At 29.7% G+C, this 27877-nt stretch overlaps 2 protein-coding genes across 2 annotated transcripts; one reads left to right on the top strand and one right to left on the bottom strand.

Annotated features, from left to right (window-relative positions):
* Positions 1–6007: 6007 nt before the first annotated feature.
* On the top strand, positions 6008–7658 carry LOC137826910 (protein transport protein SEC23 D-like). The gene is made up of 4 exons (XM_068633067.2): positions 6008–6184; positions 6288–6353; positions 7171–7409; positions 7529–7658. The coding sequence occupies exons 1-3, from the start codon at positions 6091–6093 to the stop codon at positions 7326–7328; spliced, it is 318 nt and encodes a 105-aa protein (XP_068489168.1). The 5' UTR covers positions 6008–6090; the 3' UTR covers positions 7329–7409; positions 7529–7658.
* Positions 7659–17379: 9721 nt separating this feature from the next.
* Positions 17380–23279, bottom strand: LOC137824847 (nitrate regulatory gene2 protein). The gene is made up of 4 exons (XM_068630524.2): positions 21750–23279; positions 21142–21326; positions 19936–20159; positions 17380–18421 (listed from the first exon to the last, which is right to left on the bottom strand). Exons 1-4 carry the CDS (start codon positions 23011–23013, stop codon positions 17638–17640), a joined length of 2457 nt encoding a protein of 818 aa, XP_068486625.1. The 5' UTR covers positions 23014–23279; the 3' UTR covers positions 17380–17637.
* Between the last annotated feature and the right edge of the window lie 4598 nt (positions 23280–27877).

The raw sequence follows: 27877 nt of genomic DNA, 5'->3' as shown, positions 1-27877 counted from the left end.
CTACACTGACAACGTAGGTTGGTGTGTTATGTCAATATATATATATATATATATATATATATATATATATATATATATATATATGTCTTTTTTTCAAAATCCAAAGAAACCACTTTAATGCATATTTATTACGTACGTGTTTGCTTGAGCTTATTTAAAAACCGTATTAATTTTTCTGCAAATTTAGGTCGTGTTAGGATTGTGAATTTGATGAAATGGATGTACTAAGATAAAGATAAAAATGTGAAAATTTTTTTTTGTTTAGATAATGAATCTTATTATTAAATTTTAAGAAAAATTTATTGAAATTAACAGTGATGTGATGGATTAGAAAAATTTTAATTTTTTAAAAATGTTAGGAGTGTAAATTTACAAATTTTTTTAAAATAATTTAAAAATAAAATAAGAGATATTTTTGTATAAATTTTAGTTAATTTTATAAACTTACAAAATAAAATTCATAATTTAACAATTATTTATTTTTGTCTTTAGTTTCATTTTAAAATACATTAGTTAATATAATGTCTACAAAATAAGTTATTAGTATAACATTTTTTTGTTAAAAAGTGTATGAGGAACAATAATAAAAAAGATTAAATTATTTAAATAATTAACTATACATGGGTAATTGATTATATATATTCTTGATATAATTTATTATAAATGGATTCAAATGTTAGTAATAAAAATTTATTGAGAATAATTTTGAGATAACTAGTTTTATTTGGATGTAAAAGATAGTTTTTACATAAGAAACACTAAAAAAAATCATCAAATAAAAATAAAATTTTAGAGACTAAAATAATTAGTTGCAATAGTAACTAAATTAGAAACTAAAGTTTTAATTACCAATTATTTATATTCTAAATTTGGTAGAAAAATATTTGCTAATTAGATTTTATTTAATAATAGAAAAAAAAACATATCTACCAATTAGAGATATTGAAACTAGTAAAAAGAAAAATGTTTTTATTCTACAAATAAAATCGTAAAAAACTCTAAATAAACTTCAAAATAAAATCGTAAAAAATAATATTCATATTTATAACACACTCTAAGAATGTTGCTAAACTTGCTTAAAGTATCTTTAAGCGCAATGGAGGAAGAGTGTAGGTGAATGATACAACGTAATAAATACATGGCAAGAAAGCAATTATAACTAATATTGGATGAGTCAAAGACACACTTCGAAACGCAGTTCCACAATATCAGGAAGCTACTACACACGCCTGATGGACACTACACATGTTTTGGCAAACTCGTTATCTGGCCCATGCGAATGAAGGCCCAAGTCAACCTATAAAAGAGACTTTTGAAGGGGGGGAAAATGTCCGTTTTTCATATCCTAAGAGAACAAACCAATCGCTAGCACTGACTTGAGCATCAAAGTGCAATCGTAGGTACCCGCCGATTGGCGGAGCTCGCGCATAGGAGAGGAAGAACTTTGAAGAATTCAGAGACTAACAACATGACAATGAATTATGTATCAAGTAGATCAACATTACTCAGACCCCGACATCCACACAAGTACATCATGAAACAAGGTTTTTTTACCAATGGTGAAATTTTAACTAATATAGGGAGACTATTTGGCGGGAACAATTTCCTAATTTAATGAAGTTTATAGATATAGGACACCGAAATAGATGATACTTTTCACTGAAATAAAAGGTTAGGTACAAGAAATGCAAGAAAATAGATCAGAGTGACCCAAAGATGAAACCCCCTCCTTTTTTTTTTTCCTTCAAGTAATGAGTCAAACTATGATGAGAGTTTCCCGATTCATTGTCCCTGAATTTCTTAAAATTTTGTTCTTATGCTAAAAAGCAAATTGCAACGAGGAAACAATAAGAAGAATGTTTGATTAGAATAATTGGTGTGGTAAAGGTAATAATTTAGAGAGTAGAGAAATGATGAGTGGGAGAGTACGTAGCATGATGTTTACACAAAAGATGCTCTGTGGACTCCACCAAAGTGCCTGCATGGTGTTGCCCATTGCCATGCTTCAATTTTAATTCCATTCATCTTCTTACTCTCTCTCTCTCTCTCTCTCTTCTCTACCAAGAACCACAGAACCTTCATAAATGGCTACCACATCAAGACAAATGGAATTTCACCCCATTTACTAAGCCTTACTTATTGCTAACTCAATCTATTTCGAACTACTTATCAATAGATTAAAAAATCAGTTCACTATTGATTGATACATTAGATAGACTAATTTACTTAATTTTGAGAAAAAATTGTAGTTTTTCATTTTATTTTTCTTCACTTTTTTATTAAACCAGATTCTAAATTGTTAAAGTTATCAAAACATAAAAATTATCATATTAATATCATAATAATGTGTTAATTTATATATATATATATATATATATCACTAAAAAAATCATTAAATAAAATAGAAACCAATTTTAGAAAAAAAATAATTAATTGTTATATTGATTAAATTAGAGACATTTTAGGAACTAAATAAATTTTTGATTTCTAAATTAGTTTCTATTATTGATAAATAGTTTCTAAATTGGTATCTAATTAGCAATTAAGGTTTTCATTACTAAATTTTGAATCTAAAATATTGGTAGTTAAAACCTTGGTAACTAATTAAATATCAATTTAGAAATTATTTATCAATAATAGAAACTAATTTAAAAATCAATAATTTTTTTAGTCTCTACAATATTTCTAATTTAGCCATTATAGCAACTAATTATTTTGTTTCTAAAACTAATTTCTATTTAATATTTTTTTTAATATATATATATGATAATTGTGAATTTGTTTGAATATATTTTTTAATTAATTTATACATATTAATTTTTTTTCACATTAATATTTAAATAACATAATCATGTATTTTTTTTATGTTGAATTGTGTCAATATTTTTTTTTTCTTTTTTTTATCACGGTCTGACTCACCAATTCAACTCACCATGAGTTCAATAGAGGTGAGTCAGATTCTTACTAGGTCGAGTTCGATTTTGACTCATAATAAATATTTGTAATTTTTCTAATTTAATCTTAATAAATAGAATTAACTCACTAACTTTTTCCTCTTTAACGACTCTTGTTTTTTTTCATAAGAATAAAAATAAAGTGTTTAGAATATTATTAACTACAAAATAATATTTAAACACTAAAAAATAGTTTGAAGTCATTATTAAAAAACATTGAATTAGTAATCATATTTAGTGGCAAAAAATTATAGTTAGTTGAGAATATTTAATTTGAATAATCTCAATTCAAAAATTACTTGTTTTCTCTCTCTCTCTAAAAATACTCTCATTGAAACTTGTTGAGATGAATAAAATAAGTCAAATAAAATAAAATCAGCATAGAATATTTCACATCAAGTAGAACTTTACTTGTCAAATACTTGAGGTGGAAAAAAAATTCTGACGAACAATTTAAGTGACCAAAAATTGATTGTCAAATCTATGAATCTCAAATAATGGAAAAGGAATTTTATAGAAGTAACAAACTATATTAATTGAATGAATAAAAATTGTTACTTTATAAAGCCAAGGCTATATAGGTAGTACAACTACAGCTACTAAGTTAAGTACTTGCTACTCAACTAACTCATGGCTAAGGAACAATTCAGTTATTATTAAAAAAATATTAAATAAAAATCAATTTTAGAAAAAAAAAATTAGTTACTAAGAACATTTTAGAAACTAAAAAAGTAATTTTTAAATTAATTTTATTATTGTTAAATAGTTTTTAAATTAATATCTAATTAACAACAAATGTTTTTGATACCAATTATTTAGATTCTAAATTTGGTAGCAAAAATTAGAAAGCAATTTAGAAACCATTTAACAATAATAGAAACTAATTTAAAAACCAAAATTTTTTTAATCTCTAAAATTGTATCTAATTTAGTCATCATAACAACTAATTATTTTTTGTCTCTAAAAATTAGTTTATATTTCATGATTTTCTTATAGTGATAACAACTAATTATTTTTATCTTTAAAATTAATTTCTATTTGATAATTTTTCTTGTAACTCTCCTTCTATTCTCTTTTTTTTTAGTCTTTCTATTCTCTCTTTTTTTAGTATGTTATTTATTCATAGATATCAATAGCTTAGACACATAATTCAACTAAGATAGATTATCTTCAATTTAAATTATTATTATTATTATTATTAAATCATATTATATATTTTAAATTGATGTGGCAAATAAACTTGTCATTTCCGTAATACATATTTAATAATATTTTTGGTAAAAATGTATAAGTGTACTAAAACTATGAGACAATTGGCTATTATGTAGTTGTTTTTATTAGTAAGAAGATATAATTAAATATGGTAGTAGGAATGTCTAACCTTTTTTGAAAAAATCCAAGTAGAAATAAGGACAATTATGTTGTATTTATGTGTTATGAATAGTGGATACACACCATCCTTGCCTCCCCTAAAAGCATGATGTTAGACTATTAAACCTACTTGTAAGACAGAACATCCTTAAACATCGTGTTCTATGGATCCACTACAAAGTTGAGAAGCAAAAACAAAGGGCTTATCCTAAAGGGGCATCATTTGTGTGCTATGTAGTGCCTATGTCATAAAACCCAACCTAACTCAACACTAGATTAGCTCTTCCACGCCATTCTAGTTCTTGTTACATCTACGCCTCTCCACAAAATCCACCAAATGTATTACTCTATTAGAAAGCCACCACCTAAGTCTAAAAACAAGGTTGCCACTATTTGAGCCATATAATCACTATCATTTGCCAATCTATTGTTCCCACTCCTTTTATGAGTTAGGTTATCTTAGGGGAGAAATTAGGAAGAATGAGTTATGAATAAATTTATATAAGGAATTAAAATATTACTTTCAATCTAAAACCTCAAGATAATATATTTACGAGTCTGACTAACTATATATTGTCAATCTTACTCGTATTTACTTAATGCGAAACTTTAACTTACTTTGAATTTCTAACAATATTTTTCTTAAGTGTGAGCCTCTTCTATATCAAAACATCTCTCTTAGAGGGAAACATTTTTTAAGCATTAGTATCTTAGTGGTGACCTTCTTTTATATTGTCATTCTACAACAAGACAACTTTTCTTAAATTGAAAATTTTCGATAAAAAGAATCCTCAAACTTTCGATAAAAGAATCATAACTTTAGGATTCTTCACCAACTTTATAGCATAATCATCTGACTCGTCACCAAGATGAACTTGATCCTAGTAAGAGATTTCATTCATTCATTATTAGCTTTGGTTATTGATGAAAATAATTTTATCATTTTGTTGTTGTATGAAGATGACATATTGGTGGTCAACCCTAACAAAGCTCAAATCCAAGAATTGAAGGCCCAGTTGGCTAGGGAGTTTGATGTGAAGGACTTGTGACCAATAAATAAGATTTTAGAAATCCAAATTCATCGAGATAGAAAAGAAAAGAGAATTTGTTTTTTTCAAAAAAGAATTATTAAAGATCTTGTGGCTATTCAACATCTAGATTACAAGCCAATTTCTACCCCGATTTCCTATCAATTGGAGGAACTCAAACACAAGCACCAAAAGCTTATTATATATTGGGACAGTAAGACACATTGCAATGAATCATGTCTTTCATTCCAAGATAAAGCAAATAAGTATATGTTACCACTTTGTTTGAGAAGTAGTAGAGGAAAGAAGCGTGGATATGAAAAAGATTCACACCAATGAAAATCTAACAAATGTTATAACAAATGTCTAAAAGCTAAACAAAATCTTGTCTAAATTAAGGGGATGGGTGATGTTGTGGTCATATTATCTGTTAAGGTATAAAATTGATATTTTCTTAAACAAGTATCACTACAAAAAAATCATGTAAAAAGTGACGGTTTTAATATGGCGGTTATTAATAACCGCCACAAATTTCAGTATAATACGTCATTTGACTAACCGCCCACAATTTTCTTTCAAAAATATGTCATTTCCAACTAATTATCCTTCTGAATTAAAACAAGTTTTCCTTTTCTTCATTTCTTCATTACTGCGTTGCGAGAACTACTGGGCCTACTTCAACACCTACTGCAAGCTCGAGCAGTGGTTCTAGTCTTGCTCCCTCTGCGGCAACCTCAATGGCCTCTCCTCCGACGCCATCGAACGCTACTTTAGCCCCTCAGTCTTGTGCCGAGATTATGTCCTCTTTCATAGATCTCGCATTGCCTACGCGTAATTATGAAATTTACTTTTCGATTTTGGTTCATCGTTGTTGAATTGGATTGCTCTTGTGCATGTTTTTCATATTTGACTGTTTTGATTGGAACTGTTACAGAGGAATCGGCAAAGGAAGCGGCAATGCTGGCATGTCCGGTATATGTTGTTGCTGTTGACTTGTCCTGTAAGTCTCCTAACATCTCACGGCTTATTGATTTGCTAATTGTGATCATTGGAACTGGATTTTGACAATTGGATGGTTCAGTGAGGTTAATTGATCAGGAGTTTATGGTATGCTACTGATTGTGAGTTTTGCTTTGGGTTCTTTGACTAGGACCTGGTGGAGCCTAAGAATTTTGTGTGTGAGAGCAGTATGGCATTTTACTTATAATTCTGTAGGCTATGTTGCTTATGGCGATAATAACTTTTATATGTCTAGTTTCCACATGGTTCTGATATTATCTCCTGTTCCCTTATTTAAGAGTTGAGACCGTTGATAAATATTTTTTTCTATATTAATTTTATCTAACCGACTGGAGAATGAGACGCAGATTCAAAACACATGGATCTTGTGTCTAGATATCGTGAATGATTATTAGATTACGTGGCCAATGTTTTTTCAGTGTTACTGGCCATGATTGCTGCAAGTTAGACTTATAGGGTTTGGAACTGTTTCGGTGGCTGTGTTTTCTGGACTAACTTTTGTTTGAATGAGAAGGTTGTGATTGCATAAATGACCTTTGGTTTTGATCCTTTCCCCATATTAAGTCATTCTACCCATTTCTTCCTATTTCTGGTCCTTTTGATTCTGTATAGAAGGATGTGATGCAATGATTAAGGTGAAGATAGATGTGCCTGATTTGCATGTTTGTTATTCTATTCTGGCATTTGTTTCCTTCATAATGTTCTTTAAAACTTGATTAATTTCCTAAATATACAGATGTGTCTTCTTTATCACTGTCATTTTGTAATCGAGAAAAATGTTTTCGGTTATACTACAGCTTCTGAGGAGTTTCTAGAACTTACCAAAAGTGCACTGCTGGCTGCTCTGGAAGGTATTATGTTGACCACACCATTGCATCTGCACTTGAAACACTCAGACCAACAACTTCATGGGAGAGAACCACGGCAGCAGGTCAAGGATTGGATGGTGTCCTGATAGGTGGGCGTGGTTTTGGGATAGCAATGGAAGCTCTCTGCAATTTCCTTGCATCTGAATATGGGAATACTTTTGCTTTAGGTTTGAATGGACAAATACAAAACTTGCCATTTATGACTTTTGTTAGTGTGATTCTTTAATGTTTAATCTTCTATATTTAAAACGCTTTAAGAAGATATTATTTCTTCTGAGAACTGCAGCTAGAGTCTTTGTCTTCTTGTCTGATCCCCTGATTATGGACACAAGACGATATGGTGAGCAATATGAAAGCAAAGGAAGGATGCAGATCGTGCTTTACTCCCAGAGCAGACACCCTTCTATAAAGATCTGGTATTTAAGTTATGATGTTGCTATTCCTGTCTCCCATTTTTTAGAAGTAAAAGAATTGACATATGTATTACAGGCTGCTGTTGTTGTTCAAGCAAGTGTATGTGTTGACATATTTGCTGTAACAAATGAGTACACTGATTTGGTCTCCTTAAAGTTTCTAAGTACTGAAATTTGGGGTTCCTTATTTTTGTACACAAGTACCGAGGATTCAACATTGCCCCAGGACATGTAAGTCTCATGTGTTTACATAATATCCTGAGACTTGCTTTACAGTAAGAGATAGTTGTTTGGTATTTTCCGATTATTGTGTGACTGCCTCCAATACAATCTCAACTTGAGGTGGTTTTATATACCCCTTTTCTCAATTAGCCAATTATGTTTTATGTTAACCATATCAAAATAATGCTTATTATTTTGTTTAACTTCTTATTACTTCAACTAATCAATTGCAATTGAATTTACCACATATTGTTTTATTAATCACTTACTTTAAGTGATAAGCATGAAATCTAATTTGGTAACTGATTCCAAACGTAGTTGAAATCACAAGTGTTAACATTAGCACCTTACCCATCAATATTTATGTACACACTTTCACACATATCAAGGTATAAACTGCTACTGTTTACAACCATGTCTTTAAAGTTTTAATGCTTATACATTTTTTAATGTGTTTATTTAAGTGAAGTGAATTAAGTTGTAAATGTCATGTTAAACCTTATACTTGTATTATTTAGATTTGATACTTTTTATCATGAGTAATCCGTTCTAGTTCATTAGTTATTCCATCAATTGCGTAGTCTTTCATTTTTCGTCTTGTTTATTGTAAACATGGAAACTCTTCATTCTTTGTGCATAAAGCTGTAACTCTAGTTTTTGGTTTCTTCTTTTTTGTGATTCGAGTTTTGAATAAGTATTTTATAACATATGAAACACAATCTAATCTAGGCAGTTGAAATCATCTTTATATTAATTCATGCACCATTTTCTAGATAGTTATGTGATTTTCATTGCTCATCATCCAAATTCCTAGAGTTTAGGATTTAGGGTTTTGGATTTTGGCAAATGCTTAATTAATCCTTTGCTGCTTTGCTCTTAACTTGAATTACATAGTTCTTACTAGTGGAAAATAGACTGCTCTTAGTACTCTATCAAACACATATATTAATATTATCTTTACTAGAATATATGAAAAATATTCAAAACTATCTTATAACTTAGATTTCTTATCATAATTTACTCAATTAATTAGTTACTATTGCGATAGGGTAGAAATAAGGATTAGTTGTTCAGGGTTTATGAATATATAAAAAATATCAACACAGTACAATACATTTAAATTAATATTATTTTAGTATTTCATTTTGTTTTATATCTCCCTCTTCTCTTAAATGGTAAAATCTCATAAGTCCATTTGACATGCCTTGTCACTAATTCACTGCAGGCTTCCTAAAATTTGGACATGTACTAGATGGATTCACCAATGAGGTATTAATATATTTAAATATTTATTGGTGTCTTTTATTTTATAATTATAAGCAGACAAATTCATTAACTTAAAATTATTTATTTCAGGCGTTAGATTATGGAAGTGGTGCTCCATCACCTAATCAAGTAATAGGATCAAGTGCTAGAAGCAAAACTGATTAGGGATATGTGTTTTAATTTTAAATTTGATTAGGGATGTATGAACTTTTGAACAATTATGTGTTGTAATTTTAAACTTGATTAGGGATGTATGAACTTTCTATGTATTTTAATTTTCAATTACATATAAACTTTTGAACATGATTATGTGTGTTTTAATTTTCAATGAAATGAATGGATGATTACAACTTTATACATTATTTTATTTTATTATGAAAAAGTGGTAGTTAAATTTTATAATTGTATAAAACATATTATAAAAAAGATTATAAAAAAATGGTGGTTAAATTTTATTTATTCAGAATTAAAATTACATCAGTTAAAAATGTCATTACTTACGTATATTATGGCGCCAAAATCTTCTTCAATAAATGTAAATTGCGACAGTTATAACTGACACTACTTACGTATATTATGATGTCAGAATCTTCTTCAATGAATGTAAATTGCGACAGTTATAACTGACACTACTTACGTATATTATGGTATCAGAATCTTCTTCAATGAATGTAAATTGCGACAGTTATAACTGACACTACTTACATATAAAAACCGCCACTATTTACAATATGTTTAAAGTGGCGGGTGTTGCGGCGGGTAGCGTAAAACCGTCACAATAAACTTTGTGGCGGCCAATTCTATGGCGGTTTGACAAACCGCCACAAACGTATATTGTGGCGGTTATAAACGCCAGTTTATACGAAAATAATCGTCACAATATACACTTTTTTTTGTAGTGTATTTATAAATATGTTTAATGCTATATTTGTCTTGACATCATGTAGTACCGGCCTAATCTTATGAAAAAGTTTAACACCTATATGTAAAACACATATCAATTAAAGAGTTAAACATCTTTTCTAAAAAGTTTGTTAACCATATAATAGAATCTTTACCATTTTTTATAAATATTGTATGTATGGAAACCATTATAACCAAAGTTTTCCAACAATACACAACACAAATTATAAATTATGTTAGATATGTTCAAGCAAATTTTTGGTTGTAGTCAAATATGTTAAATACTTATGTTAAACACTTATGTGAAATACTTTTTCAGTTATATTTATCTACCCAAAAAATATGTTTTTTTGTATGGTTGAGATGTTTGAAAAATCTAATAACTTAACTATTTGAATACTTATTGTATGTTTTTTTTCTAAGACTTGTGTTTTTCAACAATATAGTTTTTCTTTGTAGATAAAAAACTTTGATTATCTGAATACACCTCAGAAAATTAAACTCTTCTAGTGATTAAATAAATAAAAAAAGTCTAATTTGAAATGTTACTAAAATATGAATTTCTTGATCACTCAATCAATAAACTAAGATTAATAAATACCTACATAAGTAACTACTAATGCAGTACATTTTGCATTTTAAAATTATGATGGTTGAATATTATGAAACCCCACCACCTAATACCACATGTCATAAAGTGAATCCACAAGCTCAATGATCTCAATAAATTGCAAAATAAGGGACCATCAAAAGGACCCTTAGTACTTAGTATGAAAATACAAAACTTTATCTGCACAAATTTCAAACCTTAAAAAACCTTAATTTTTTTCATTAAAATAAATCATGATTTTATTTCTGGTTATAAATGGAATTCAATTTCAAACTCTAAAAAATCTCATTCCTTGTCATTTTATTCCCTAAAATAGTTGCATTGTAGTGCAACTTATGCTGCAGAATAGCAAGATTCTCTTCCTATTGATGGGGAAGGAATATATTGCTAGTCTATTTTAAAATCTTCTTTAACAGTTGGACTTTATTATTATTATTTATTTTATTTTATTTTATCATGAAACTATAACAACTGATGTAATTTAGTTTTCTCTCTAAACTGATTAAATAGTATTAAGATGAAAGTTTTGAACCATCACCAAAAATTCAAGTCATCTTTACATAATAGTTATTCTTAGTTGTTACAATCCAATCTAGTTTTTATTAGTTTTTAATTTTCTCTATTTAAATTTTAATTTAAAGTGGCAATGACTTAAAAAAAATGAACAAGTTATGGTTTATAATCTTCTTTAATTAGAGAGTTAACCATGACTAATAGTAATGATTTAATAAGTCAATTTAAATGGACAGCACAGATTGCATCTATTTGAAAAAAAAATGGATAGAATCAAATCACGTTAATTTGAAAATTAATAGATCAAATTGAATTATTTAATAAAAAAATTAAATAATGAAACAAATAATAATTCAAGTCTTAAAATTTAATATTTATTAACTGTATCTTCTCTGAACCTTATCCAGACAAGAAAATATTCCTCACTAATTCAATTCAAAAGATAAATTTTTAAAAGTTGAGATATGAAATATAGTTTTGAAGATAAATTTAAATTGTTCCAACTTGATTCAATATCTTTCTATCTTGAAAATGTATAATTTATAAATATTATGTGTAATAATGATATTTTTAAACATAATATGTCAAAACATTATATTTATTAAAATATTATTTATTTTAAAATATACATTTATAATATTCCAATATATTCAATAGTCTCATATAATACAAAGACTTTGAACAAATTAAATTTAAATCAGATAAGAAAATTTTTGAGTGTGTGATTGAGCTAAGAGGATAGTTGTGATAGTGGATAGAACTGAAAAGATCTAATACAATTAATTGATGTTGGAAAAGGTTATTGATTGAAATGAAATGTCTATAATTTATTTAGATAGATTTATGTATAAGTATTTTAAAAAGATAAGAAGGAAAAAAACAAAATAAATTTTGGTAGATTAAAATGGTATACATAGATTAAAAAAATCATAACAAATAAAAATAGTTTATAAAAAAAATTAATTTAATTTATTTTTTGTGGAAGTCCGTTTAAGTCTGGTGGATTCCTGTTACAAAATTTTATATATAAAAAAAAGTTTGGCCTTTAGTTACCTAAATGATAGAGGTGGGTCTATTGTGGGGGCTTGGTAAGGTACATGATTATGGAAGGATAAGAGATGAATGGAGGGAATACTTGAAGTTCCTTTATACAAACTCATAAATGATAAATAAATATGTATTTATGGTTGTTATTTAAATTCCTCTTAATGATTTTTTTAGATTGATTATATAGAAAGAATAAAAGTAATATATCTGATTATTTTTTTAAAATAAAATAAAAATATAATTAATATGCACAAAAATAATAAGAGAAGTATATGATACTTTTACTAAAAAAAATAATGTGAATATGTCTAAAAATGAATAAGAGAAATATCTGATTTTTTTAATTTAGATAAATGTCCATATATTTATTCTATTTTTATCTCTGTAATAGGATAAAGATCTTATCTAAAAAAATAAAAAAAATATTTTATAATATATAAGTAAGAGTATTTTAAGAAATGGTAAAGTTGAGTTAGATTTAAAATTTATTTATTAAGAAAGATATTTTTAATTTATTTAGTGTTTTATTTTTTAATTTTTTTAATTGTAATTTTTTATTATTATATTTTTTACATTAATTTCTTAAAAATATTATATTTTTTTATTTATCTATTTTTTTTATAAAAATTTATTTAATAAATATTTATAGAAATAAATATAAATTTCTACCTGAAAAATTAGAATGAGTGTAAACTTTGGACATACTAACTTGTTGAAATAGATTACTATAGAAATCAAGTTAAGTTTTTAGTGAAGATAGGAAGATACATGCACCAAATTGTTAAGGAGAAAGTGAAGAAAAACATGGAATAATTAAAACCTTTGGAATGTTATACATGTTCAATACACAGATTTGAAGCATTAGAATAAGATGGCATGGTACTCTCCAATCAAGGTACAACGATAGATCAGTAACAGTGGCAGGTGCAGGTTGCATTCTATGGTTCACAGCTAAGTAATTCTGAACTTCAAACTCAGTATTGTTGGTTTGAACAGGACCATTGAAGTCACTATCAAATCCATGCCAAAATTAACTGCAGGATCACCAAATTTGCCACATAATTCACTGTGATTTCTCTTGGATCCATTTTTCCTATACCCTTTTTAACATTCTTCTCGAAAGACTAATATATGTCCTTCTCTTATGATGTTAATTCGGTTCAGAGAAACCACCTTTAAATTAACTTTATTCTGTTATTCTCTTCTTACCAGGTTCTGCAGAATTCTGCAACCTTTTGATGCAAATGTTTTCACTGTGCACACCACAGTGCTTCGATTTCATAAACAGTATGACCAGTGACTTGTTACAACCATTTCTCATCCGTCTAATATTCTACAAAATAATATTCCTTTCATGTTTAACAATTAACTTCAGTAATTGGGTCGGTTGGCACTATCTTTTTTCTGTTCTTAGCTTCTGTGGCTATGCTTTCTTTCTTGAAATAAGTGTTTGGTTTTTGATGAATTAATAAATGCGTAAAATTGACTTATATTTTTTTTAGTTGTTGTATTTATTTATAGGATTGTGATGAGTTTTTGTTGATGTTGGACCAAAATTAGTATACGTTAGACTAAAATTAGTATATAGATAATGATTAAAAACGTGTTCCCTAGTTCTTCATGTACCTTAACCTTATTAATCATTCTTTAATACATTTTAAGTTTAAGTATATCTCAGAACAGTTCCGTTCAACCAGTACATATAGAAATTGTCACAGTTAAAAACAGTTTTTTAACCACAAAGTTCAACATAGATACTAGATTATAATTATGTCTTAGACTACAAAACTTAAAACACCAGCCATGATAACAAAAAGAGATATCAACCAAGTGACAGATAAATCATACATAGTTTTGATTCTTGAAATTAATGCATGATAGACATATATTTAATAATTGAATGAGATGTGAAAATTGTTGGAAGGAAAACGTGTGGAGGGAAAATGACATTAGAGAGAAGTGGACGAATGCACGTGCATGGATGATGATGATGGCATGCAAGGTGAAGTCAAATGGCAATGCAGATTTGCAGTCAATAATTCAGATAATAGGAACAAATGAGAGAGTGAGAAGAAGGGTAACATTAACAAATATATGGTGAAAAGAAGAGACCAAAAACAAACCAAACCATTAGTCACTTTCTTCACTTTTCCTCTTCAAAAACTGGTCCCATCCTGTTCCCACTTCATCACAATCTACTATCAATCAATACTGCATAAATTTCTCTCATTAAGATAACAATATTATTATATAAATTTTCAGTTTTAGGGCATTTTTTATTAGGAGTTAGTTCTATTTTATGCTTTTTGTTCTTCAAAGAGAGAAATTTTAGAATCAAAATTCTTGTAGGTCTTACCAAGACACACCACACAATTGAAATAAATTTTATTATCTGTTTCAATAAGATTTTATTAAGATATACATGTATATTTCATCATATATCTACAATATCCATCAAAATAGATAATAGGTTTTTGTTGTGTATCTTGTAAAAATGTGTATCTTGTGAAAATATATTTTCACTTTGTATCTTAACAAAATTTTGTAAAAAGACTTTTGTTAAAAAATTGGGCCATATTAAAGGATTTGAACTTTGTGAAAATATATTTTCACTGTGTATCTTAACAAAATTTTGTAAAAATACTTTTGTTAAAAAATTGGGCCATATTAAAGGATTTGAACTTAAAGAAGCCCAGCCTCAAAGATATTTATTTTTTTCTTTCAAAAACATGTCTTTCATCTTTTCATTTCTACAATGCTTAAAATGCATAAGTTATTATTTTTTTACGATACTGTTTCTTTCTCTTACCACACTACTATAAATAATAACTTGAAGCCACATTCATTAATTATGCATGATTTTAAATAGAAAATAATACCATTTTAAAAAATTAAAATCATAAAAGAAAATCATTTTATGTCACATTTCATTTTCTTCCTTTTATTTGTTTTACTAAGGGTAAGCTTTGCCCTCTTTGTATATATTTGGACATATAAAATGCTAATGTAGAAAAGGTAATTCCAATGACATATAAGTCAAAATAGTCTACATAGAAGAATAGTAGGGGTAATTATGTTAAGAGGTTAATTTTAATTAGAGGTGGTGGTCGTTAACCTGTCTTTTGATAAGGCGGGGCGGGATCAGTCAAGGTTGTGCAGACTGAAAATAATAATCCGTCCTGTATACTTTATTAATATGATATCATTTTATGGACAATAAAAATAATTAAATTAAATTTTAATATTTTATGAAAAAGGTTTAATACCTAATAAAATAAAGTAAATATCAACGATACTTCAATGAATCAAATGATACATAAAGAAATTATGCAAATAAATTTTTATATAAAACATTGACCACTACCAATTTTTATTCCAAAAGCACGAAATTCTTCTTTAAAAATGTAAAAAACGAAAAAGGGTAAATTGACGTCTGACAGTCCGCCTATGACCCGTTAGGTTGACGGGTTAGGCGGATCAAACTTTATCAAAAAATTAATCTGTCTCACTTAAATAATGGCAGACCGGTCGGACCCGACCTGTTTTGTCATCCTAACTTTAATGGTGCTTTTTTTCTCTCATTTATATGACCATAGAATGAATTGGATTACAAAGAAGATACAACATGAGTTGAAGATGACATAAAGTTTTCAATAAAAGAACACATATTTTATAATAACATATAATGAATGTTTGTTTTGTTTATACAAATTATATTCTTATTTTATTTTTTATTTATAACAATATTTTATGTTTAGTAATTGTGGTGATAAATCTTATTGTATAATTCATTAGTAACTTTCAAATTACACAGTCCAAAAATATAAAAGAAATGACTTTTAGATGGTGTAATTAGGAAGACTTTCATCATTAGAAAAATAACTTATGAATTATTTAATTTATAAGTTTTTTTTTCATATAAAAAACTACTAAATTTTACAATACAAAAGTAAAAAAAGCTTCTAAATTGTAGAATGTTAAAATATCTAAAAACGACTTTCAAATTACATAATCTTAAAAGTTAAAATTACTTTCAAATTATACAATTTGAAAATAAATAAATAAATCTAAATTAAACAATTCAAAAGCTAAAATTAATTTTGGTATAAAAGTTTTTTCATGAAAAAAAAAAAGTTCTGGATTGTACAAAATTTGAAAGTCATTTTTTCATAAACCAAGAGGATAAAGTGACAATTTTCATATTTATGAGTATAGAAGGAAATTATGGGAGTGCGAAAAGAAAGTTCCTAAATTTGACTGTGTGCAGTGAGTGACTTGAAAAGGGAAAGAAATGGATCAGACTGAATTGAACCAACAATTTTGTTTCTATCGAGTCCATAAAACCCATGATTTAAATGAGTTTAAACCATGTTAGTTTCTAAACTTATGAGCTGACTCATTTAATATATTTAAAAAATAAAATTATTATCATAATTTATATATAAAATTGTTATAAAATTAAAACTAATTTATTTAATTTGGCGTAAATTTTAAACAAATATATTTATTTTAACTTTATTTAAAATTATTATTAAGTAAGCATAAAAGCAGACACTTTTTAGCTCTAGGGGATGAAGTGGATCTGAATATGAAAGGTAAGTGAGAAGGGTATGGTAGTTTCCAAATTGCTAATTGCACAAAAAGCATAATAAGATAAGTACGCATAGAATAATAGAGTAGGGAAACGATGAGTTTGCATTATGCAACTTGCACATATCTATGTTTTCTTCCACTTGCCATGTGATGTGCTGTGAGTGTGCAACTTTCCACTTTGAATTGAGGTCCGTTTCTGTCCATTCATGTCCATATTAGCTGTCACCCTCAATAACCACACTCACCTCCTTTTGAGGAAATCTAACATAAAGGGTTTTTTGATGTTGTACAAGTATTTTTCACAGCTATCTTATCTCACCCACCCTAGTATATTTAGGTCTTAAACCATTTACTGCACATATGATGATGCCCTTCAGGTAACATTTTCATATATTCATAATGTAAAAGTTTCTACACTCAATCATTTTCAGGAATCATGGAGTTCTGATTTAATGGATCATCCAAATCCCAAACATGTTCGTAGTCCCCACATAACTCATTTGGATGCAGAGGAATGAATATACAGAATCTTGAGGGGTAGAGAAACAAACATTTGAAAAGAATTTATGATGGAACATGAAAGCACAATGCGTATAATTTATTGATATACTAAAAATTCCAATCCTCTGATACAATCAACCAAGAAATTTCCCTGTACAATAAGAAAATTCCCTTTTTTCCATCGAAATAGGTGGAACCCCAAAATTCTTCATATTTACACTTCAAAATATAACTCAAAATAGTAAGAGCAATGAGAGCTTGCCGCCAAAAAATCCCAGCCCTTATGAAGAACTTAGATTCCATGCAGAACAAATGAATTTACCTTACCTACTTGATGGCATATGAACGGGTACACACTGATTCAAGAGCCTCAGTGAACAAGGAAGAGAAACTGGTCAATGCCTGAAACACTCCAGGCAAGCCTGTTTGCAAATTGTTGAGGGTCATGGCTCTTGTTAGCTCCACAGCTTTTGAATGCCTCAGCATTTCATCTTCAACACGCCTTTGGCAGGTTGCCAGATCCAGTTTTTTCTCAGCCAGTGGATCGCGTGCATCCAAACCTTGTCCATCAGGTGCTGTATCAGGAAGGCTAATGCCTACCATAGAATATGAACTGTAGTACTTCCTCTCTAGGTTTCTCAGAGAGGAAGCCTTTTTCTCAAGTTCCTTGGATGTAGTCTCGGTTCTTTTCTTGATCTTGAGCTCTTCAGTTTGTTTGGCAGATATCACATGGACAACATTGATAAAGCTCTTGATGGCTTCAGATGCAACCGTGTCTGGAACACGGTCGAGTGCGAGTTTCCATTCATCAAAAAAGTGGTATGTATCAGAGTTGTCCCTGCTGTTGTTGATGTTATCATTGTTGATTGGAAGAAGGCTGAGCTTGAACCAGCCATGCAAGGAGAAGATGAACTCCCGCTGAAATTTTATAAGGCGACAAAAACTTGAGTGCCAAGCTGAGACGGCTGCTTCAAGGTCCCGAGTAGCCTGCCTGTGCAGTTCAGAAGTGGAGTCACCTCTTGAAGATCTGTTCACAAGGCCACGGACCTGCTGCACTACGTTGCTTTGAATTTCATGGTAATTGTGCATTGCTTTCCACATGTACATAAATCTACAATTTAACACATCACAATTCACAAACATAATAAGACAAAACAGTTATCTTGAGCAGGCCATCCCCATTTTTAATATAAAACATAATAGCTAAGTAATTATTGCTAGGAGACAAATTCTTAATGTAAAAAATTAAGGCACCTAAGTACTTGGATGTTTCAGAATTGAAAAAAAAAAAAATCTCTGCTTCAGTACAAAATAAGCAAACACTAGGGAATGACAGATAATCCCAATTCCATTCCCATACTCGGAATTGTGACTATCAAGATTTATTCTCATGTCATGCCCCTATATTGTTATATGCACCGACTCAGCTCAATAATCATCTGCCACTTTGAAGATTTACACAGAATGTGGATACATCTTGCCTTCATGATTCGGCTGTTTACAATGGCAGCAAAATTTATATGGTGAATATCAAGCTCATAAAATTTTAAACCAATCCAAGGTTAAGAGAAAAAGTTATGCCATCAAAATATTTAAAATAAAAAAAAAATAGAAATATAGTTTTAGATTTGCTAGAATTTGACTTGCCAATCTGTTATTTACATTTCAAGAGTGTTATTAAACATTATTTTTTGGCCAAATTGTGGCAAATCTTACACTACCCTAAGCAGAGTCATACTATCATATGTTTATATATAACATCTTACTGCAAAATTGACCCTGATAGGATATCTGGAACAGAAAAATAAAAACAGATGAATATCAGTAAAATCAATGAGTTTTTACAGCTTATAACACCCAGACAAATGGTTCAGAATCTTAACAAGGGTTATCCGATCATATGGTTTAACATACCTACTCCATCAATAAATTAGTTATGCTCAAATGGAGCCTAAAAAGACAAAATAACATTTTGACAGTGCACTGGTGGGCCAAGATTTGATTACAAGAGGTAGGCAGTAGTAGGACAGTTTGGTACAAAGAAGCACATGCAATTACACAGAGCTGATAAAGCAAGTGGCATACGAGAGCGGTAAGCCATAATGGTTTCAACTACCACCCAAGATTTTCTTGACCCAAATTAGGCAGCATACTCGCACGAGGTAAATGAGGGAGGGCATTTGAAAAAGTTCAAAAGCATTTCATTTCTTACAGTTAAACTTAAAAGTTCTTTAATAAGGTTGGTCACTTGTATCAGCTCAAAGTTCACACATTCCACCAGATCAAATCAACATTTACAAAATATAATATCACATTTAGTTTGTAAATGGATACAATAAGACCAAAACACAAGAAATTTTCATTAGTCCAAAATACTAGACAATTTTTGGGAGCCAATTAAGTTATTAAAGTTCATTATTTACAGCAGTGAAAATAAGCACGTCAGTGAGCTCCCATATGCATGATTAGTTGTAAAATTGGATTAATAGATAATCACTATAGTTCTTCCCTTCTTTGTGAATAATGATGTAATAATGGTCCAATCTCATGTACAAGAACTAGATTATTTAGCTATCCAACATCTGGAGCTACCAAAACAGTAAAGCTATTGCAGAAGAGACATACCCATGAATGAGAGCAACAAGCTGAGGGACCAGATCAGAGTCCCTAAGGCCAACAATGGCAGTTGAGGTGGTAGACACAGCCTGAGATGTAACAACTATTAGTGACTGCAGCCTATTTATGGAAGTCTTGGTTTTGAATATCTTAGCTTCATCCTCTCCTTTGTATTCCTGAGTCTGCAGCGCTGACAATTTCTTTTCATGTTCAATCTTAACACCTTCTCTGGCCTTAATTCAAACACAATTTGTAGAAAGTGTTAGCATAGCACACCTCGTTTCCAAACCACATGGTTGAGGTTTTTAGCTAAAAATAAATGCAACAGAACCACCTGACTTCAGTTTGGTAAAAAAGCAGCCAAGTTGGACACAACATTTATGGTGATTTCAAACATCCATAACAATATCCTAGGCATTACTTTTTTTTTTCTTTTAATGCCGTAAGTCTAAAGAAATGTGCCTTTTTCAGTAAGTTTGCACACACATGTATATGTGACAGAAAATGTTTGCCATTCACACATAGCTTGCGGAAACAAAAAATAGTAAAATAGACCCAATTGAGTGTGAACAATCAATGACATGTAAGACAAAACTTGAAGAAACAGAGAAGTGGTTTAATTACTTAAAATCTGTAAATAGCTGGGTTCCTCTCTAGTCAGTTCATCTGAATGGGGTAAAAGAGTTAAGGGTGTGGGTATTTGAGGCATTTCACACAAAATAAATTATGATTAAAATAATTTTAGCGAATTGCTTAATTCATGCTAATTTACACTAAGACTCTGGTTAAGACAAGCACCGCCCCTCCAAATGAGGAAATTATCCAAACCATGAATGATTAATGGCCAAACAAACACTGTTTACCGTATCACCTAATATACACTTAAATCATTACTGGACATGTGTAAAAGCATTTTGGGGATAAGTATGTTTCTATGATGGAGCATTATTTGTACCACAATAATAAAGGTTGGTCCCAACAACCGAGGCCATTTTGGTCAATTCACAATGGGGAAAAAGGGAAAGGAGGTCATTTTCAAACTTAACAGTCAAATTCTGCTGTGACCTTACGCAACCAAAGTCCAACATAACCTACACCGTTTCCTTTTTTCCCTCACCTTTTTATGCTCTCGAAAAATATAATTCATTTTTCTAAAAAGGGAACCACGTTATTATCCAAATAACACCACCGCCCTGGAAGTTAACATAAAATTACCTTAACCTCCTCGTACAGCTTTTTCTCCCACGCCAAAAGCCTTTCTATGGTGGAGCAAAGACTCTTCGAACCGCCCGGTTCATCCAGCGAACCGGTGTCCAGCCTGTACTTAACCGCCAGTGGTGGTTTCGAGGTCCAACTCGAGCTCAAGTTGCTCAATATGCTACTCGAGTGATACACAGTCTCTGCAAAATCAAAATCATCAAAATTCAATTCAAACAATTCTATCCACAATTTTCAATCCACTGAAAACCAAAACTGTGTGTAAATTCTTCACAGATTGACCCAAAAAGCAGAAAAATGAATACTCCCCAATAACCAAACACAAATCTCATAATTGTCCAATCCATAACACAAATTCAAAATTTTCAAACCAATTTAAACATGGAATAAAACTTAAAACATTTCTTCATGCTCTTCAAATTGGTTTTTCAATTAAAATTAGAAACAAAATTTTTCAAACAAAAAGTTAGAAAAGAAAAGCTTTACATTTTTTAGTACTATTCTCTTGATAGATTCAAAGTTTCTGTTTTTCAATTCTGATTCGAGACCAACAAAAGATAATATCCAAATAATCGAAAGAAATTGTTTGAGTTTGTTAAACATACTCCTCAATTGTTTGAAGCTGCGATCGAGTTGAGCCTTGCTGATCTCGAGCATCTCCGAGACCTGATCTCCAGCAGAAGCAGCATTATCAAAATTCTCCTTAATAGCTTCCACGATCTCCCTCAAGTCCCTGTGCCTCACCACCATCTTCATCTCAGCGACGGAGGACGCAGAGTCGAACCCTTTAGCACCGCCCCCAGCAGCAACGGATTGAGCCCGCATGGACGACCCAAAATTTGACCGGGTCCTGATCTCGGACGGGGACTCCACATCCTCCTCCACCCCATCATCATCGTCATCGGATGAACTCGTGGTGCTGTAATGATCCCCCCACTCGCTGCACTGAACCTCTTCCCTCTCAGTCTCGGTATACTCCTCAGGAAGATGGTGATTAGAGTGAGAATCAGAGTGAACATGAGAGGGAGAGCGAGAGTGGGAGTAAGCTTTTTGAGTTTCCAGTTTCCCGTCGAAGTAATCGTATTCAGATCTCTCGGAGTCGGAGTCGTGAATTTGGGGATTGGTGGGTTGGGTTTTGTGGGAGTAATGAGAGGGTGTTTGTGTTTTGTGAGAGTGAAGGGAAGGTGTTTGTGTTTGTGTTTGAGCCTGCGAGAGTTTTTGTTGGTGTTGGTGTTGGTGCTGATATCGTTGTTCTTCGGGGATTTTTTGTTGGTGTTGGTGCTGGTATCGCTGTTCTTCCGGGAAGTAATCGGAAGCGGGAGGAGGTGGAGGAGGATAGAAATTTTCCCAGTTCCAAACAGAGGAGGTTTGGGAAGGGGTGGAGGAGTATGTAGAATGCGCGGTGGGGAAAAAGTTCGAAGGAAAATTCGACACTTGGCTTCGCGGCGTGGAGGAGGGGCTCGAGTCGGAGAGAATATGGGGGAGCTTCGGATGCAGCTGCTTGCGGCGGCGCGGTTGGATGGGGGCGAGTTTCGGCGGCAGGGAAGGGTTGAAGGGTGGTGGAGAGTGGTGGCGGTGGTGGTGGTGGTGGTGGCGGGGTGGTGAGGGTGGGCGAGTATGGTGGATGGTTGGGGGTGGTTGTTGGGAGTTGTTGAGGAAGACGGCGGGGGTGTGGTCAGAGACAGAGAGAGGTTCGCCGGCGGCGAAGGTGGAGAGGGCGGAGCCGGTGAGGCGGAGGGAGCGGCAGTAGTCTGAGTGGGCAGCAGCGAGTTGGTGGCGCGCGTAGACGGCGTCCTTCATGAGACGGCGGCGGTCCTTGCAACGACGCACGGTGTCCTCGTTTTCTAGCTTGGACGCCGTGCAACCCATGGTGGCGCGTGGGGAAGGCAGAGTGGGAAAAGAGAGTGTTGGTGAGTTTAAGTAAATGATGGAGTGAGAGTCATAGTGAGTGAGTGAGTGAATGGCCTTTGGAAGTGCGTTTTAGGCTCCAACAAACAAGTCCCTGTTTATTACATCTTTTCTTCTTTGTTTCTATTCTCTTTCGAATTTATTAACAAACACTGTGTTCTGTGGTTTTGTTGATAATGGAACATTAAAACAACTAATCACGGTGGCTCAATGGGGATTTAATACTGCTTCAATGCTGTCACCATTTTTACCCTTTTCTTTAATTCTATTTTTTAAGCTACTCATCTCTGGAACTTAACATTACAAATGTATAGAAATAACACATGTTATCCTCAAAATGTTTTTTTTGTGGCTTGTAAATTGGGGTTTATTTTAGTCTAGTGTGTGTTCAAAGATTTCTGTTTTCTTAATTTGCCCTAACTTTCTTCTTGAACAAAAAAAAATCTTATAATGTATTAAAAAGTCTTTTATAGTTTATATAATTGAGATTAAGGAAATTGTATAAATAGCTATTTCGTTGATACATCAATATGCTTTTGAGAATAAATGTGAGCTTATGAAGTGAATCTAAAGGTGCACTTAAGTTAAATAGATTGAAATTAATAGGATTGACAATTAAATATCATCATAAATTGATTTTACATTTAGTACATATATTACTTGATGATATTTTTTGATGAGTTATAGAAATTAGTAAATTTGTAATGCATTTATATGGATATTTATATATATATATATATATATATATATATATATAATTCTAAATAAACGAATATTTGTATGCATAATTAAAATATACACTATAAATTATATATCTCTTGTGCTAATTCATTCTTGCAAAGTATTATCACCTACTACTACATTCATTATTGTGTAATTCATTCAACTCAAAAAATTCACATTAAATTCTTAAATAAAAAAATTAATTTATGTAATTCAACTCCAGAGCTCATTTTAAAGCAAACCTTGACTTAATATTTTAATATACAGAATTTTTTCACCACACCGACATTTTAATAACAATAATAATAGTAATTTCAAAATTCTCCGGATCAACTTTCAATATATATATATATATATATATATATATATAACTTAAAACAAATAATTCCACATAAAATGATATGCTCTTCTAAAATTATAAGTCTAGTTTGATTTAATAAAGAAATTGGGAGTAATAATTTATCGTTTGACCAAAAAATTAAGAAATTGGGATGAATTATTCATACTAAATACTTTTTTGTAAATTAAAATTATTAAAGTCTGGTATCAATTATTTTATAACAACATAATATTATACATAACTGTCACATTTTCTTAATTGTTATTATCTTAAAAGTAAATTATAAGATGTAAAGTGTGTAAAACTGAAATTAATTTCTAAAAAATGTTAAAATTTAAAGGTCCAAAGTGGAAACTATTAAAAATATAAAGAATAAAAAAAATAATTCCTTAAAAACTGAAAGTATTCAATTCAAATTATAAAAATAAGCGTAAAAAATATTTATTTTCTCATAGTTAATGGTTTTTATGGTAAACTCCCTTGGTAAAACCAAGTTAGTTTTTTCATCTCCTTCTCCTTTTTTTTCATTTAATCCTTATTATAAGGAAAAATAGAAAAAAAAAACATGTGCTTTTATAGTAAACTACGAAATGCAACAATAATGTTAGGGACTATTTATTCGTTAGATAATCTAAGTGACCAGTATTATTAGTGATGTTTTTTTCCATTTAATTAAGTTTTTTCAATTTGTGGTAAAAACCACGCAAAAAAATCATCACCCGATTAGATCGTTCAATATCTCATATTTTCATAATTCAAATTAAGATTTTTTTTATATATGGTTGAATAATAAGTAAATAATAAATTATAATCAACTACATGTTGGCTTGTGAAAGAAAAATAAAAACTAAGAAACTGTTGATTCCTTCTCTCATTTTTGTGTGTGTCAGATATGGCTTGTTACATCAGAAAGTCAACTATTGAAAATTGTTCATCAACTTTAATTTTCATTAAAAATGTCTCACATAATTTGCTTTTTCATCACAAGCCCTCATATATTATAATTAAAAACTAAAGGGATCAATCCAAAATAACTTTTTAATCAAGTTTAAGAAAAGAAAATGATAACTGAATATTCATATTTCAATCGATACGTGGAGTGATTAAAAATTATATAAGTATAATAAAGAGTATTTTTTTGCCTTTTATTTTTCAATAATTTTTTACATTTTTAATTTTGGTTCTTAATAAAGTTTTTCCTATTTTGGTTTCCCTAAAATTTTTATTTTCATTTGATCTTTAACGTTTATCAATATCATCTGAGTATTCAGTTATTAATTAGTTAAGCAACTTAATATCATTGTTTGAGTTGAATTATAACATGTATTTTTTGTAATCATTTTGTTTGAAAAAAAATAATTAATGTGATACAAATTCAAATGTTTTCTTTCAATTAAAGTTCGCATCTTTTTATCTTTCATTATTTTCTATTTGACCATGAAATCAAACAAGGATAAAAGTCCTGAAAAAAATCTTACACTGTTTATCTTTATTCTCTTTGAATTTCACCATTAAATGCAAACTCTAAACATTTAAAAAAAAGAAGAAGATACATTTGTCATCTACTTGATCATTGACATTGTGACTAATGAAAAATTCATCACTTAAAATATATGTCAATAAAATACTGAGATTAAAATAAAGATAAAAATTACGAGGATTAAAATGTGCAAATTTTTATCAATAAAAAATAATGTTTTTTTTATTGATAACCGCAAGTGAAGCTTGTAATTTTATGAAAGATCAAAAAGCTATTTATGTTTTTTAAATAATAAGAATGTATTTGTAAAATTATGTTAATGATATTTCTCTTAAAATAATAAAAAGTGTCCTATAAAAAGAAAATGCACTAACCCAGAAACGAAGAAACAGCAAAAGAGATAATAAAGAAGATTTGGAAAGTGTGAGATGAAGACCAACACCCAGGCAATAAAGTCAAAAGATTTTCTCTACTTCTCAATACGAATCAAACATATGATTTAAAATCCAATTAGGTTTTTGCTAAAAATATATAAATTGAAGTTTAGTGCATGTTTGGAAAGTAGTTAAATATGTTTAAACCTAATAATTTTTTATTAAAATAAATTTTATAAGATTCTAATATCATATTAAAAATAATCTTTAAATTTAATTTAATTCTATAAAATAAATTTATATTCACTTATATATTATATAAGATATCTTTATCTTTAGTTATAAGATCCTAATATCTCATCACGATATTCAAGCTATATTTTAATTTTAAAATTCACGATATTCAAGTTACGTTGTAGTTTTAAAATTTACGATATTTGAATTACGTTATAGTCTTAAAATTCATGATATTCAAGTTACCTTGTAGTCTTAGAATTTACAACATTCGAGATATTCGAATTACATTGTAATCTTTAAATTCATCATATTTAAATTACGTTATAATCTTGAAATTCACGATATTCAAGTTATACGTTCTAGTCTTAAAATTCACAATATTCGAGTTACGAGACCTTGAAGTAAATATAATTTGATTGTACTAAAACAATCTTGACTAAAGTTTTCACTAACTTTGGCACTTTTTCTTAGCAATCTGGTTTTATGAAAAGTTGAAATAAGAGCATCACAAAGCATAGGATAATGCAGAGACTGAAGTGTAATAGGAAGCATGCATGAATATTCCACCATAAGTGGAACCTTTTTTAGATAAAGCAAAGGATAAAAGAGAGTGAAAGAAGAAAGAAAGAAAAATTCAAAACTAGTGAAACACTCTTTCTTATCTTTTTCACTCACAAAATTTCCTTGCACCATACCTTTCACTTCAAGACACATCACATGCACATATCCTTTTCTTCTTCTCTATATTTAATGCCCTAAAAACATATTTAAAAAAAAAAAGTTAACATTGTCTTTCTTTCTTCAACTTTCCAATGAGAATAACCATGGAACCCTACCCCTGCTTTCCTCACATACAAGAGTATCCAATTCTTTACAAAAGCATTATGTTTCTATCAAAATATTCTTCATCTTAACTTCTTTTTATTTTCTTTTCTGTTATCTCATCTTCACATTTTTCCCTCCCTTTTTCTCAATTGGATCATGCTAGGTACCATATTAAATTAAATAAATAATATTTATACTGTTAAAATAAAATTAAAAAGAAGAAAATAAAATAAGAGGCATGCAAGGAAATATAAAATTTATTGAAACAGTGGTAGTGAAATGAGTAAGCAAAAATTGAAGCTTCTCCAAGACCACACATATTCCATCCAACTCAAAAGTTTCAAGATTTTGGAATTAATGCTGGTTAGTACAAAATAAAGTTTTCTTTTATGAAATGATTTTGTAGAGTTTGAAAGCATCAAATTCGATTTGTTGGAATAACTTTTCCATGTAGATTTTGCTTGTAATGCCTTTATCCATCCTTCTAACAAATAAAGAAAGAACATAAATTCACTGTTTTTATTTATTTATTTAGTAACATTATTTGAGTCTGTGGTTGGGAACATTCAGTTTTGAAAAGGAAATTTTTTTATAAAATTGAATTCTCTTAAAAAGATTGATTTCTACACCATGTTAAGAAACTTACTTCTTTTTTATCCAAAACAAGAATCTTCATTAAAAAAAAGTCCCCACTTTCTTACTATTATGAGATTCAAAAGTTGTTTTGAGTACAAAATATTCTTTGCACTCATTTCACTATGAGTGAAAAAACATTTATTCTACATTAGGAGTGTGCATTTTTTTTTTATATATGAACATGAACAAAATGAAATATAATTAATTTGA

The sequence above is a fragment of the Phaseolus vulgaris genome, chromosome 8, assembly GCF_051622355.1.
Source record: "Phaseolus vulgaris cultivar YP4 chromosome 8, ASM5162235v1, whole genome shotgun sequence".
NCBI lineage: Eukaryota > Viridiplantae > Streptophyta > Magnoliopsida > Fabales > Fabaceae > Phaseolus > Phaseolus vulgaris.
This window is presented reverse-complemented; position numbering and strand designations above follow the sequence as displayed.

What these genes read in the sequence shown, in the direction of transcription:
- LOC137826910 (XM_068633067.2), top strand. Translation starts at nt 6,091, where the DNA reads ATGGCCTCTCCTCCGACGCCATCGAACGCTACTTTAGCCCCTCAGTCT. An exon ending in AGATCTCGCATTGCCTACGC is followed by an intron (nt 6,185 to 6,287) that starts GTAATTATGAAA and finishes GAACTGTTACAG; the next exon opens with AGGAATCGGCAAAGGAAGCG. An exon ending in TGTTGCTGTTGACTTGTCCT is followed by an intron (nt 6,354 to 7,170) that starts GTAAGTCTCCTA and finishes GTTATACTACAG; the next exon opens with CTTCTGAGGAGTTTCTAGAA.
- LOC137824847 (XM_068630524.2), bottom strand. Translation starts at nt 23,013, where the DNA reads ATGGGTTGCACGGCGTCCAAGCTAGAAAACGAGGACACCGTGCGTCGT. An exon ending in CAGCTTCAAACAATTGAGGA is followed by an intron (nt 21,327 to 21,749) that starts GTATGTTTAACA and finishes TTGATTTTGCAG; the next exon opens with AGACTGTGTATCACTCGAGT. An exon ending in CTTGTTGCTCTCATTCATGG is followed by an intron (nt 18,422 to 19,935) that starts GTATGTCTCTTC and finishes GTTAAATTGTAG; the next exon opens with ATTTATGTACATGTGGAAAG.